The 13,944-nt window shown below is 32.4% G+C and overlaps 1 protein-coding gene and 1 pseudogene across 1 annotated transcript; one reads left to right on the forward strand and one right to left on the reverse strand.

The window, feature by feature from the left end:
• Positions 1 to 10,049: 10,049 nt before the first annotated feature.
• LOC120185463 (transcription factor MYB1-like) lies at positions 10,050 to 11,005 on the forward strand. Its single transcript, XM_039189672.1, has 3 exons — positions 10,050 to 10,174; positions 10,273 to 10,402; positions 10,469 to 11,005. Exons 1-3 carry the CDS (start codon positions 10,075 to 10,077, stop codon positions 10,917 to 10,919), a joined length of 681 nt encoding a protein of 226 aa, XP_039045603.1. The 5' UTR covers positions 10,050 to 10,074; the 3' UTR covers positions 10,920 to 11,005.
• Positions 11,006 to 11,073: 68 nt separating this feature from the next.
• LOC120185434 lies at positions 11,074 to 12,011 on the reverse strand (annotated as a pseudogene).
• Between the last annotated feature and the right edge of the window lie 1,933 nt (positions 12,012 to 13,944).

Consider the following 13,944-nt stretch of genomic DNA (forward strand, 5'->3'; position numbering starts at 1 on the left):
AAGTGGGTTATGGGGTAGGCTCTATTTCTCCATAGTCTCTTGGTTTAGGTTCTAAAAACGGTACCCGAGTTCTTCTTGCCGGTGCCCCTTTGGGCTTGCCAGACCCTTAGTCCTAAACCCATCACAGGCTCGTGTGGACTAAGTTAAACTCGAGAGGACACATTCCCTTATGCCCGCACGGTGAATAAATTCACACGAAGACATAAGGTATATGAATCTCGAAGGCTACTTGCTAGGCCCGCACGGTGAATAAATTCACACGAAGGCGTCACTTTCACCCCCCACTTAAATCAAGGTTCGGAGCTCGGGTATAGAGCCTTAGAGGAAAAAACGAGTTTGGAAGGCTGAAATCATTAGAAAACGGTTAGTACAACTATTTATTTGAAAAATATAATCAAAATAAGCAATAAGGATCGAAATGTTACCTTAAAATTTAAACTTACCCTTTTCGTTAAAAAGACAACTGAAATTACCTTAGTCTGACTCACTTACTTGTGTCCCTAGCGGAGTCGCCAAGATGTCCGAACCGTCTTTCGGTTGGGCCCGGAATTGGGCTTCGACTTGAATGAATTGGGTTAGGAGTCGCCACCGACCATTTATTTTAAAGAAAATGGGTTGACCGATACCTTATGTCTTACCTGATCTGCGTCTTACCAAAGATATGTCAGATTCGGGAGTCGGTTACAGTCAAGGAAGGGTTAGCACCCTTGAACTACCATTTCGGTACTACGTAGTTTCCAGTTGTCTTTAATTAAGAAAAATGAAAGTTAAAATTTAAAGGTAACATATGATCCCAAATTATTTACCTCTGATGAATTTAAATCGTGCCCTTAAAAAAATTAAAAAAAATGTTAGATGAAAAGGTAATGAATAAATGAATAAAATAAATAAACCCAAGTAAAAGAGAAGAAAGAATTGGTAAATAAATGACTTAAAAACAGGAAGTAAAAAAAGATAAAACAAACAATAAAAAATAAATAAGATAATAAACAAATAAAATAAAAATAAACAAATAAACAAGAAATAAACAAATTAAAAAACCAAATGAAAATACAAATACAAATATTAAGTAAAATAAAAAATAGTAATAACATAATAAAATATGAAAAAAATACTAATATATAATTATTAGGTAAAAATAATAATGATAATAATAATAAATAGTAAAAAAATTGAAAACAATCCCACCGAAAAGAAAACAAAAGGTCTAAGTTTGGTGAAGCATAAATAACGGGAAGGAAGAAAAAAGAGAGAAGGTGAACCCTAGCTAATAAATGTGAGGTGATGTATATATAATAGAATCTTTAATAAAATATGTAAATATATATATATATATATATATATATATATATATATATATATATATATATATATATATATAGTTAAAAACAAAAATAATAAGTAAAATATATACATAAATAAAATACCTAAAATATGAGAAATAAAAAAATAATATATATATAATAATAAATAAAGAAAAAGAAAAAAAATTAAAAGAAGAAAATATTAAAAACGTATATATATATATACACATAGATAAGTAAAAAAAATAGTAATAATAAAAATAATAAGCATAATATAAAGAATAATAATAAAAATAAAAATAGTAAAAGAGTATAAAAAGAAATAAGTAAATATATATATATATATATATATATATATAATAAAACGTAATATATAAAAAAGATTTAAAAAATACGAATTGAATTTAGCATGGGCTAAATTGAAAAGAAAAAAAAATTGAGTGGTCGAATTAGAATAACATTGGGGTTTGAGAACCGGATTTGGGATCAAAATAACAGACCTTTAAAATCGGAGAGACCAAAAGCGGGTTTACCCCCTTTTACACAGAAACACGCAGGTCACATGGTTTCGAATCTGGTCGTGGGTCGGCTAGGTGGATACTATAAATACCACTCTTAAACCAAAACCCCTCATTTTCCTTCATTTCAAACGAGTGCCTCCCATATCCCAGAAAATGCTCTCAACTTGTTCATCCAAGGATGAACACCGCCGCTTGGTTTCCAGATTCCGGCCGATGGCCACCGCCTCGCTGTCGCTCATCGGCGGTGGTCTATATCGAAAATTATATTTTTTAAAAGCCCTTTCTTTCCACAACCCGAAAAGCAAAGTGGTTTTTCAAAAAACCTCTCGAAAAAGCATAGATCTAGAAAATAGTATCGGAAAGAATGGTCTCACTTCGTTTATCGACCGGAAGATGCTTTTTGGGGTTCAAAAAACTCAACAACAATGACATGCAAGCAACCAAAACGACGCAAGGTATGGACTTTACCTTTTGTTCTTCTCAAAAACTTAAAAATGTTTCGATTTTTGCTCTGATATTGCTCGTAATTTTGCTCGAAATTTCTTCTTTTATTTAGTGTCCTCCCCTCGTTGATTACATGTCTTATTTATAGTGAAAATACAAGCCTATTTTTAGTGTTCTAATATGAGTGAAATACTGATATTGGTTGTTGGTGATGGCCGAGATTCTTGCGCTGGAGGACTCGGGCTGATGGAGATAAGAAACATGCGAATGTGGGACGAGAAGGGAGACGTGCTGCGTGAGGGAATCTTGCTGAAGACGGCGTGGTTGGATGAGATGAGGTTAGGCAACCCTAACCTTCTACTGGTTTGCACGTGGGCTGCTGGAGTTGTGTAGTGTAGGTCATTTGGTCTTGTAAATGGTCTTTTATTGGACCTGAAGCATGTAAAAACCCAAAATAAATATAATATATGTAATGTATGTTTAGTATACTATATATTATAAACGTGTGACCCCATAGATCGAAATGTCGTGTCTACACTTAGGTTTTATTGTTATTATTAAATTCTCTTAATAAAATCATTATTTTTTTTATTATCAGCACTAAAACAAAATAACATAAGTTTGTTATCTAAATTCATTTTTTTATAATTTTAATTTGAGTGTACACAAAGTAGTATTTGTTTACATGTGATCTATTATTTGACAATAAGCGCTCATACTTTTAATATACAAAGTGTTCAAATTCGAAACCTCAATAGATAATAATAATCTCTTAATCACTAAGGTCATTTAGTTCATTTTGTAAATTCATTTTTAAATAAAATGTGATATGAATAAATCAATTGTATTAAGATTTAAAATATTTAAAATAATTATATACTGATTTTTAAAATAATTATTATATAATATTTTTTTTTATAAAATTACTATTCCATACTACATAAAATATATATTAGAATTTACTTTTAAACAACTTATTAAAAAGGTTATCATAATAAATAATTAAAATTTTATAAAATATCAATTTTATTATTTTAGTTTTAATATTAAAATAGAGTTCAGAATAGTTCCAAGTTTGATTTATCTTTTAAAATTCATATTATTTTAAATTCAAATTTTAATTTATTTAAAAATAAACAATTTCAAATCTAAAACTTCTAAAATTATTTTTTAAAATTTGAGTTAAATTTTCACTATGGATAATTAAGGATGACCATTCGATCCAAATTTGACGAGTCTCGATCCACCTTGATCTTATAAGATCATTTTTATGTAAAAATTAAGTTCATACTAAATTTTTTTGAAGGATAAAATCGGATTCGATCGAATTTTGGTTTAGAGTGAAAAATATAAGATCTAACTTGAAAGTAATAATATAATAGATTTTCATATATTTAAAGATAATTGTTATAATACTCATCTCTCTATGTTTTTTAGTTAAGTCTTTATTTTTACACAATAAAAATGAAAATTATATATAATTTCTCTAATGTAAAGATATTATACTCAAATTAAGTTGGCATGAATAGGGGTGAGCATTCGATTGAGCCGAGTCAAAAAATTTCGAGTTGACAAGTCGTATTCTACAACTCGAACTTAACTTGAAATTTTTTTGAGTCGAGTCGAGTTTAAGAAATTCGAGTCGATTTATTCGAGTTTCTATGCTAATTTTATTATAATTATTTATAGTATTATGGTAAGGATTGGTTTCAATTTTTTGACTTTCTCTAACCATATAAGATACATATTTCATATTATTTTCACATTGTAATGTTATTTAATATATCAAATACAATCTAAAATTATAAAATATATTCACATTATTATATTTTCTTTATTTTGATGGTAAAATATTGATGAGAGTATAAAAGCATCAAGGAATTGATGAAAAGAAATAATTCGCAAACAATTGCATTAAAAAAATTGAGTAAAATTCAATGTTAAGGGTCTAAATAAAAAGAGGGTACGATTTTAGTAAAAAATAAGAATTGAAGTTATATAGGTATTCTATAGTGATATATGAGCATGTCGTTCAAATTTGGTAAAAATGACTTAAAATAAAATAAATTAAAGAAATAAGAAAATTATGAAACATTAAGGGACTAAATTGAAAAATAGAAAACTTGTTCAAAAGAAAAATTGAAAATACATATGTATTCTATGATAGTTTAGGAGTATGTGATTTAAATTTGGTTAAAAATAAACTTAAAATGGGGGGAATTGAAGGAATAATGAAATTAGGGACTAAATCGTAGAATTATCAAAATACATAGTTAAATTCTTGATTTTTCGAGTAATTCGAAATTTCAAAATTTCATTCGACTCGAACTCAAAAAACGAATTGATAATTCGAGTTAACTCGAATAATTCGAAATCGAAAAAATAAATTTTTCGAGTTTAATTTTGCAGATCGAATTTAACTGTCCAAAGAAAAAGAAGATAGGTTGCTCTCATTGCACCATAATTGAATATAAGTATGTATTCGATAATTAATTTTTCAAAAGAATGTCAATTATATTAAAAAACGTTGGTAGGAATATAACATAAGCTATCTATATTACTTCTACTCATTTGTTTTTTAATATACGCATGTATGTTTGGTATAGGTTATGTTTATTGTTTAGGTTAAAATGTGAATTTACAAAATCTTTGGAGCGTCTATTCGTATATTAAAAAATAAAAGGATAAACTACACAGTTGGTAAGTAATGTTTGAGGCATCTTTCGTTTTCACTACTGCTGTTTTAAAAGTTACAAATCGGTCATTAACTTATCGATTGGTAACAAAATGATCCCTCACCGTTAACCGAGGTTAAGAGGACGGAAAACATACTTGCCGCGTTGAGTGTTGACATGGATTGTTGACCGATGTAAGACAACCTATTTGACGCCCCATACATTTGTTGAGCAGTGTTTAATAAGATCCTTTATTCCTCTCCAACATCACACCACTGCAACTCCCCCTCCTTCTTCAACCTCAGTCTCTCCCTCCTCTTCTCTCTTAAAACCCCACCTCCTCTTTGATTTATTTACATGCATGTTTAGCTTCTCTACTTCCTCCATTGATAACCTCAAGTCTCGATAATACCTTCCGCCATTACTGGTCTCGAGAAGATCGAACTTAATCCTACTCCACCGGTTATTGTCGATGGCTACTCGAACCAAGTGGAAAATGGGCTAATTTCTGTTCTCGAACATGTCACTAAATGGAGCCCGGTGGTCGATTTGGAATATTTTTCCAAAGGTTTACATTTGATTTCATGTGCATCTTAGTTATCGGCAACAACCCCGAATGCCACTCCATTGACTTCCCTGAAGTCCGTTTCTCCAAGGCCTAGATGATGTCTTAAAAGCTTTATTTTATCGACATGTGAGACCTCAAAGCTTCATCATTTTGCAAAAAATGGTTGAAAATTAGGCAAGAGAATACAAAGCATGGCAAATTCTTGATGATGTAATAGCTAAATATATAAGCCAGGAAATAACTTGAACTTGATAGAGTTAACTAAGGATTAATAAAATAAGTTGGAACTGTAGGGTGTTGATTTTTTAACATCATACATAACTAAAGAGAAGTCAACAGGTTTTAAATGTGATAAAAATTCTAAGTTCTAGAGAGAACATCTTGAATGTGATGATTGAAGAGAAGGACACTACAAGCTCGGCTCTTACTTGGTTTATTTGGCTGGTTTCAAGGCATCCCGAAGTGTAAAACAAGATCATTGAAGAGATTCAATACAAGATATCAGCAAAGAATCCTGAAGCAAGTGATTATTCAACGCCGAAGAGGTGAAAATCTTGGTTTACTTACATGGAGCATTGTGTTGAGCAATAAGATTGTACCCATCCGTTCCTTTTCAGCTCAAGGAACCATTGAAGACATTCTTCCCAGTGGGCATCGAGTTCATGTGAAGACGAAAATAATGTTTAACACATCAAATCAGTCGTTAGTCGGTATGAGTTGAGATAATGAGTTGGGGTTTGTTGAGAAGAAAAGGCTTTGAGAGTTTGATCTTGTTATTTTTTGAGATTAGTGAAAGGTTCCGTCGGGAAAATTAAGATAAAAATGGCGGAAGGTTACCGGTTAACAAAGAAGGAAATAAAGAAGCTAAACCATTGAAGAAATCGAAGACTCGTGATGGGGTTAGGAGGGAGAGATGGGATAGGCTGAGGTTGGAGAGGAGTAACGGGTCTAAAAAGGGTCAAACGTCGGTCAACAAATATATGAGGTCAACAATCCATGTCAACACTTAATGCGCCATGTATGTTTTCAGTCACGCTCTTAACATCGGTTAACGGTGAGTGCCTATTTTATTACAATAAATAACGTTAGTGAACGATTTATAATCTTTAATACATCAATGATGAAAATAAAATCTACCTATCAGTGACCAACTGTATAATTTACCCAAAATAAAAACTATCTATTAGTAATTTTAATTTATACAAGTTCATTTATTTTAGAATTTAAAGTTTAGTATTTGGATGTAAGATTTAAATTTTAAATTTGATTATTTTTTTGTTGCCCTCCAGTTCAAAGGCTTCGTCCTGACTAATCTGGATTAACCCGAGTTGTACACCTAACTTTGGTGGGTAAGTCTCCCAACGAAAATTTTCTGCATACACAAGGACTCGAATCTGAGACCTTGCTTAAGCGATATCAAATTGCTTACCACTTGAACCAACCCCGTTGGTTAAACTTTATTATTTTAAATATTGAAGTTTAAGATTAAAATTGATAAATTTGTAAAATAAATTATACACGATCTATATATTAAATAATAATATAAATAATCAGTAACGAGTTAGTCTAGTGAGACGATACACTAAATAATTTATATAAGGTCATGAGTTTGAATCATGATGTTTACGAACGGAGCAAACTGGATCAAGATGGTCACCCCTATAATAGGTTTCTACAAAATCCAATCTCAAATAATTGATTAATAGATCAAATATCGATGATTAAAAAAATACTTAAATAAGTATATAAATAACAACATAATGCCTAAACATTTGTGTGATTATATAGCATTTAATTATGCACTAGTATTTTTTATGCTATCAGTCATATTTAAATTATTTTTTAGTTATATAGTTGTTGACAAGTTAATAATTTGTAAATTATTTTGTGTTTTATATCAGGTTTTAGTTATATTTTTTTATCTTAAATAAAATAAAATAAAATAAAATTGAGTTGGTTGTGGAGAACTGGCGATTAAGTTATAAAAGATCTGATAAAGACATGATTCACCAAAACTTTTCATTTATACGAAAACTGTGTGCTCCTATAAAAGAGCATAGGTTCCAATTAATATCACTGTTCTATGTTGGCCTAGATCGAGAAAACATTTTCAAAATTTGAAAATGAAGTCGGTCGATTTGATTTAGATTTGAATTTTATTTTATTTTAATTTAAATAATAATATTTATATTCAGTTTGATTTAATTTAATTATTTGAATTGAATTGAATTTTAAATTTTAGATAAAAAATGAAGGGTAAAGTATACAAATGGTTCCCGGTTATAGGATGTTACTTTGTTGAGTTATCTGACTATCAAAAGTTATAAAATGGTCTCTTAACCATAGAGCATTGTTTTGTTGACTCTCTTGACTATTAAAAGTTACAAAATGGTCACCGACTATTCAATTTTTCAAACTCATCTTTTTATGTTAAAAATTGACGGTCATCTAAGTTGAACATTAACATACTGACTGAGATATGATAAAATATGATCTCGTAATCATTTGAGTTGTATAATCGTTTGAGAGTATGATATCAAATTTTATCATACCCCAATCAACAAATTAACGTTCAACTTAGACTATTGTCAATTTTTAACAGAAAAGGATATCAATAGTGACCATTTTGTAACTTTTAATAGTTGGGGGACTAAAAATAATGGCCTATAGTCAGGTGATTTCTTTGTAACTTTTAATATTCGAGGGACTCAACAAAGCACACCATATAATCAGTGGATTCATTTTACCCAAAAAATAAAACTCTTAAAACAAGTATGACTTTGTTAATATGTCTACTTAAAAATTGAATTATTGCTAGGGTAAATTATAGGTTTAAACATTCAACTTCTTCTTACTTCTATTATGGTCACTAAAGTTTAAAAAAATAATTTACTTATCAGAATTTTATTTTATTTGTATTTTGGTCACTCTATTGTTAAATACTCAATAATTTTATGATTGAATATTTTTCTTTTGAAAATTGTGAAAAGTTCTCATAACTTTTGTCACGCTTGGGGAGAAGAGAAGCACAAAGCGAAGGACATTGGGGATTAAGAAAATGAATTAGGGATTGCAAAAGAGAAGAAAAGGGAATTATGTATTACAAATTCTGAAATTGAAGGAGAAGGAAATGAGTCATGTGATATGCTGGCAGATAAGATGAAGCTAGAGGAAAGAGGCCTAACAGTAATTCAATGGGAAGCCCAAGAGAAGAATCTGTCCTAGCCGTCAAGCAAACGTTATCCTTATTACACCGTAATTATATAAAACTATGTACTAGGAGAAATTCATCTGATGAATGAATGAATTATGAACTTCTTTGAATCTCTTTCTTTTCTCTCCTTAATCTCTATTTTTTCTATTCTCCTTAATCTCTATTCTCTTCGATTATTCTTCTTCTCCTATAGGGTAATAACAACTTTCTTTATTTTTTATGAAAAAAAAAACCTTAGTTTCAAATTTCATTTGATTTCTTGATGATTATTATCTTTTTTCCAAATTTCAATAGTCAGGGTGGAGAAGGAGGAAAAAAACTTATATATTGGTTCTATGTTTATCAGATGACGGATATCATGTATCATAGTGATTTAGGATTTCATGAGTTTAGGATTAAGTTTCAAAGTGATTTAGGTAAAATCTGATTTGATATTGTCATATGAGATAATGAGACAAGTTTATCGATATCTTAATTGATCAAATAAAATGTCAAGAAAGGTAATTGCAACATTGATGTGACATATGAATGAAACTATAAAACTTTTATTTTTGGAGGAATAAGATAAAATAAAATTAAAATGGGAAATGATATAGATGGCACATGGATTTCATGTCAATAAAAAATAGTCCACGTAAGCACACTTAGCTGCCATGTCACCCTTCCATTTATGATTTAATAAATTAGTGACCAAAATATGAGTAAATCGAACATTTGGTGAGTAAATTGAAAATTTATAAACTTCAGTGACCAAATTAAAAATAAAATGAAAGTTGAGTGATGAAATTTATAATTTATCCTTATTTGTATACTCAACTTTAAATTTAATCACTTTAACCTAAGAGATGTATAGAAAATAAATTTTATAAATTATTCGAGTCAAATATTACAAAGCTCGTAGCATTCTGTTACTAAAACAAAATCAATGCATGCAGGTTTGTAGTTACTCTTTAATGGGTTGGACCATTGCAATAACAAAAGAAACTCAAACCCTATAACATTTAATGTTCTTTTAACCGAGAATGGAGGGTTAAATAAAAAAAATCCCAAAAAAGAAAAAGAAAATCTAGAACGCAATCTAGGATAAATGAGAGTAAAATATTGATTGCTATTTAATTAGAGCCCACAGCTATGATGATGATGCTTCATTGTAATTCAGGGAACAACAGGACAATCCTACGAAGGGGAAGGGACCATTTCCCAAATGTTGTAAAGCCTGTAATAATTGGACAACGTCGATTTCAGAGCCAGTGAAAATGAAGTACAGTATATGCATAATGAATAAACATGGAAGCTTGTGAGGTTGAAAACGGTGAAGGAAAATTAGAAAGAGGGGGAGAGAGTTGGTATGGGAGGGGTTGCTTGGAGCGAAGAAGAAGATAATTTGCTCAAGAGATGCGTGGAGCGATATGGTGAAGGCAAGTGGCACCGCATAGCTGTTTTGGCCGGTATTTTTTTATTCTTCAAAATATTTCGGATTTTTTTAAATCGAAAAAAATGATTGTATGAAGGTTTGATATGAAGGGTTAATTTGGTGTTTGATTAGGGCTAAACAGGTGCCGGAAGAGCTGCAGATTGAGATGGTTGAACTACCTACGCCCAAACATCAAAAGAGGGAGTTTTGCAGAAGATGAAGTCAATCTCATCATTAAGCTCCACAATCTCCTCGGTAACAGGTACGTTTTTTTTCATTTTACGTTCGTCTTGCATGTCCATGTGGTTGATAATGTTGATGATATCAGGTGGTCGTTAATTGCTGGGAGACTCCCAGGACGAACAGCAAATGACGTGAAAAATTATTGGAATTGCCATCTCAGTAAAAAGCTCGTCAATGCTCGACAGACTGAACATCAAGCCTCCACAAACATGGAAAAATTCGTAAGACCCTATCTTCCAAATATTGCAGCAACAAACGGCTCAACGAAACCTAGAAAGCCTGATCATGTATCCCCGAACAACCAGTCAAAAACCGAAGAAAAAACCATCGTGTGGACGCCGCTTCATGACATTGATGTCGATCGATGCTGCCAGGAGCTTGTTAACGGAGAAGACAGCCACCCAGGAGTGGAGGATCTTGCCGGTGGTTTCACAGCGGCTGCCACGGATCATCAGTTTGGCCAGTTGGATGAAGGCGGCAGCAGCAGCAAATGGGATTGGGATGATTCCATCTTTGACATAGATTTATGGACGTGAGAATGTGATTTTTCTCCTATGGGAGAAATAATAAAGTTTTATGCTCTTATAGGTTGAATGGAATTGGCTGTTATTTGGTTTGGAAATTGCCCTTTGTCTTTACAACTATGAGGATTCCAAATAAAACGTTAAATGCTCTGCAAAAACATCAAATTCAAGAACTACTGAAGCTAGTAGCAATTGGAACAATAATCACAAGAACAATCAACAACAAAAGAATAATCCCAATACACATACACTTCCTGCTACTCCTTTGGTACTGCTTGGCGCTATTGAGCTCTTTAGCCCCATCTTTAACGTAATGGCTCGCATTCATCACATGGTGTTCGATATCATCCATTTGTTCACCTTGCGCCTCCACCATCACCGCCATGCTGAGGAACACATGGTGCAATTCCAGCAAACTCTTCTCAATCTCCTTAGCGGCGGAGTGCCTGTCTTGAATTTTGACAACCGTCTCCATCATCTTCCCTCGCCGGTGTTCTTGAACCGCCCTAGTAAGAAACCCCTCGCCGCCGCCGTCCGAAATGATCTTCTCAATGGTTTCCTCGTCCGGGTTTTCTCCTGTCACCGTGAAATACCTTCTCCCCACGGTTTCCTTATACTCGGCCATCATTCTCTGCCTCAAACCCTGAAAATCCATCATCAGCTCCTTTAACTTGTTGCGCAAGCCATTCGTGACCGCGATCCTGGTCCTGTAATTCAATGTGCCTTCTTTGTACCCCGAGAGACGCTTATTCGCCGCATTGGCACGGTCCATTTCTTCGAGCTAAGACTTGATAGTCCTTGCCTTCTTCTGCACGGTGACGATGTCGTTGTTGATTTTGTTCCGCAGAGCTTTCAAGGACTCTGGTTTGTGGAGTGATTTGCTCTTTCATTGGATTCTTGGAACTTGCTCAACAGTTCAAGGATTACAGCCATTTCTTGCTTCACTTTCTCAGCTTCTTCGAGGAATAGACCGAGGTTTCCGTCCATGGTGTTCGCTGTCGAAGACATTTCGAGATCATGGTGCTGTCCGGCTTCAAGATCTTTCATTACCTCTTTCTTGAGATCCACATAGTTCATAAACGATTTGGTCATAAGATCATTCATCTTCGTTCAATGAAACCTTAAGAATCAAGAAAGAATCCCACAAGAAAGAATCCCAACAATAAGATTAAAATAAAAACATTCACATTCAAAACAAATGAACTAACTGCAAGTTCATTCTAATTCAACAGGAAGTATAAAATTTTCCAACCTTTTGTAACGTGTTTCCTTAAAATCACCCAAAATAAATAATTAAAAGTTTATCTTCTCTTTTAATACAGAAAAATGAAGTTATAATTAAGAAATAGGTTTATTCCATACCTTGAAGATCTGAAGATGGTTGGTTGTTCTACCTTGCTCAGGGAGTGGCAGATATAAGCAGAGAAAATGGAAATAATTTAGTTAGTGGAACTTTGAAGACAAAAATTGGGGAAGAAAAACTGATAATTTAGCTGTTTGAGATTGATTATAATTGCTTACTACTACTTCAAAGAAAAGGAAAATCTCTGGGGAAGCAGCCGTTATTCCAACGGCTATATATTGGCCCGTTAATTAAATTGTTTCTTTTCTTTTGTTTTTGGGTTTGAATTTAGGCGTTTTTACCCAAAAATCACCATAACAACGAAATATTACCTATCAGACATTCTTTCTCTAAATATTATCGAATTAACACCCTTTTTGACAAAGCCCAGTTATGAAGCACACCTTTGTAGGGTTCTGTCCGAGCTGGCACCATGGTGGAAAGCGCGCCTTCGCAGGGTTCTGTCTGAGATGGCGCCACGTTAGAAGGCGCGGATCATGAAGCGCTCATTTGTGGGAAAATCTGACACCTACAGGAAGACACGTATCATGAGGCGCGCCTTCCATTATTCACCTTGAATTATTGCGCACTCCATTATTACCCGAGCCTTAAATCTCAGCTATTCACCCATCCTTCTCCCCTATAAATACCCCAAATGCAAACATCAAACCACACCAAAATTACTTTCACATTATTACTTCTATCAATTTCTTCTATCAAGTCAAGTAGATTTTGTTATAGTTTTTAGAATGTAAAATTATTTTTATTATATTATATTTATTTTATATTTAATTATTTGACCAAATTTTATTGTACTAATTATTTTATATTATTTTTTGTGGTTGTAAAATGGAAGGCGAGATCATATCTCGAGATATTTTACCGATACAATAACAATATTAAATTGCATTATTTAAATTATTATGATTTTTTAGCATTCTTTTATATTTTAATTTGTATACTCTTTATTTAATTAGGTGTATTTCATCTATTGTTTTTGCAGATATATGACTCTCAATATTTCAATCTCTCAAAATAAGGCGTATTTCAACTATTGTTTACTATGATGGAGAAATTTGGGAAAATGAAATTGGAGTTGTCTTCGTATCAAATCATTATGTCAGAATATCCTTCAAGAGAAACATTACTCTTGAGGAGCTGATCACTAAAATTTCAAGGAAGGTTCATGCTGGAAGTACTAGAAGATTGTCTTTACTTCAGTACAGATTTCCAACTAAACTATTTTCGTTAACTTATACATCGTTCGAACTCTCTAACGATGACGCTGTTGCTATGATGGTTGATGCTCAGAATCAAAATTCAGACGCTGATACACAAATGTATGCCACATTTATTGAAGTGTATGTGGTTCGTGGTATGTCATTATGCTCTCACTATGGACTGGCTCAACAAGCTGATCAAGTTGATAGCCAAACTCAAGTAATGTGCAATGATTTTAACTTATTAATGGGAAATCCACATTCTGGTACCATCCCATCAAGTTCAATGGGGAGAAATTTATAACAACTTATTACGATCTCCACCAAGGTGGCTACACGAACAATTTGTATGGCAATATCGCTTCCAGTTCAAGGGGAAGACATTTATCTGCCAATTTATTTGACCTAAATATGGAGATACCCTCGAGACAACAATATGTTCAGTACTCATTTGACATGATGACTTCAAGTTCCA

This window comes from Hibiscus syriacus, unplaced genomic scaffold (assembly GCF_006381635.1).
Source record: "Hibiscus syriacus cultivar Baekdansim isolate YM2019G1 unplaced genomic scaffold, ASM638163v2 tig00113123_pilon, whole genome shotgun sequence".
NCBI lineage: Eukaryota > Viridiplantae > Streptophyta > Magnoliopsida > Malvales > Malvaceae > Hibiscus > Hibiscus syriacus.

Bases quoted from the DNA above. Each gene is read 5' to 3' on its own strand.
- LOC120185463 (XM_039189672.1), top strand. From the start codon at position 10,075: ATGGGAGGGGTTGCTTGGAGCGAAGAAGAAGATAATTTGCTCAAGAGA. The intron at 10,175-10,272 runs GTATTTTTTTAT...GTGTTTGATTAG, and splicing joins CCGCATAGCTGTTTTGGCCG to GGCTAAACAGGTGCCGGAAG. The intron at 10,403-10,468 runs GTACGTTTTTTT...TGATGATATCAG, and splicing joins CACAATCTCCTCGGTAACAG to GTGGTCGTTAATTGCTGGGA.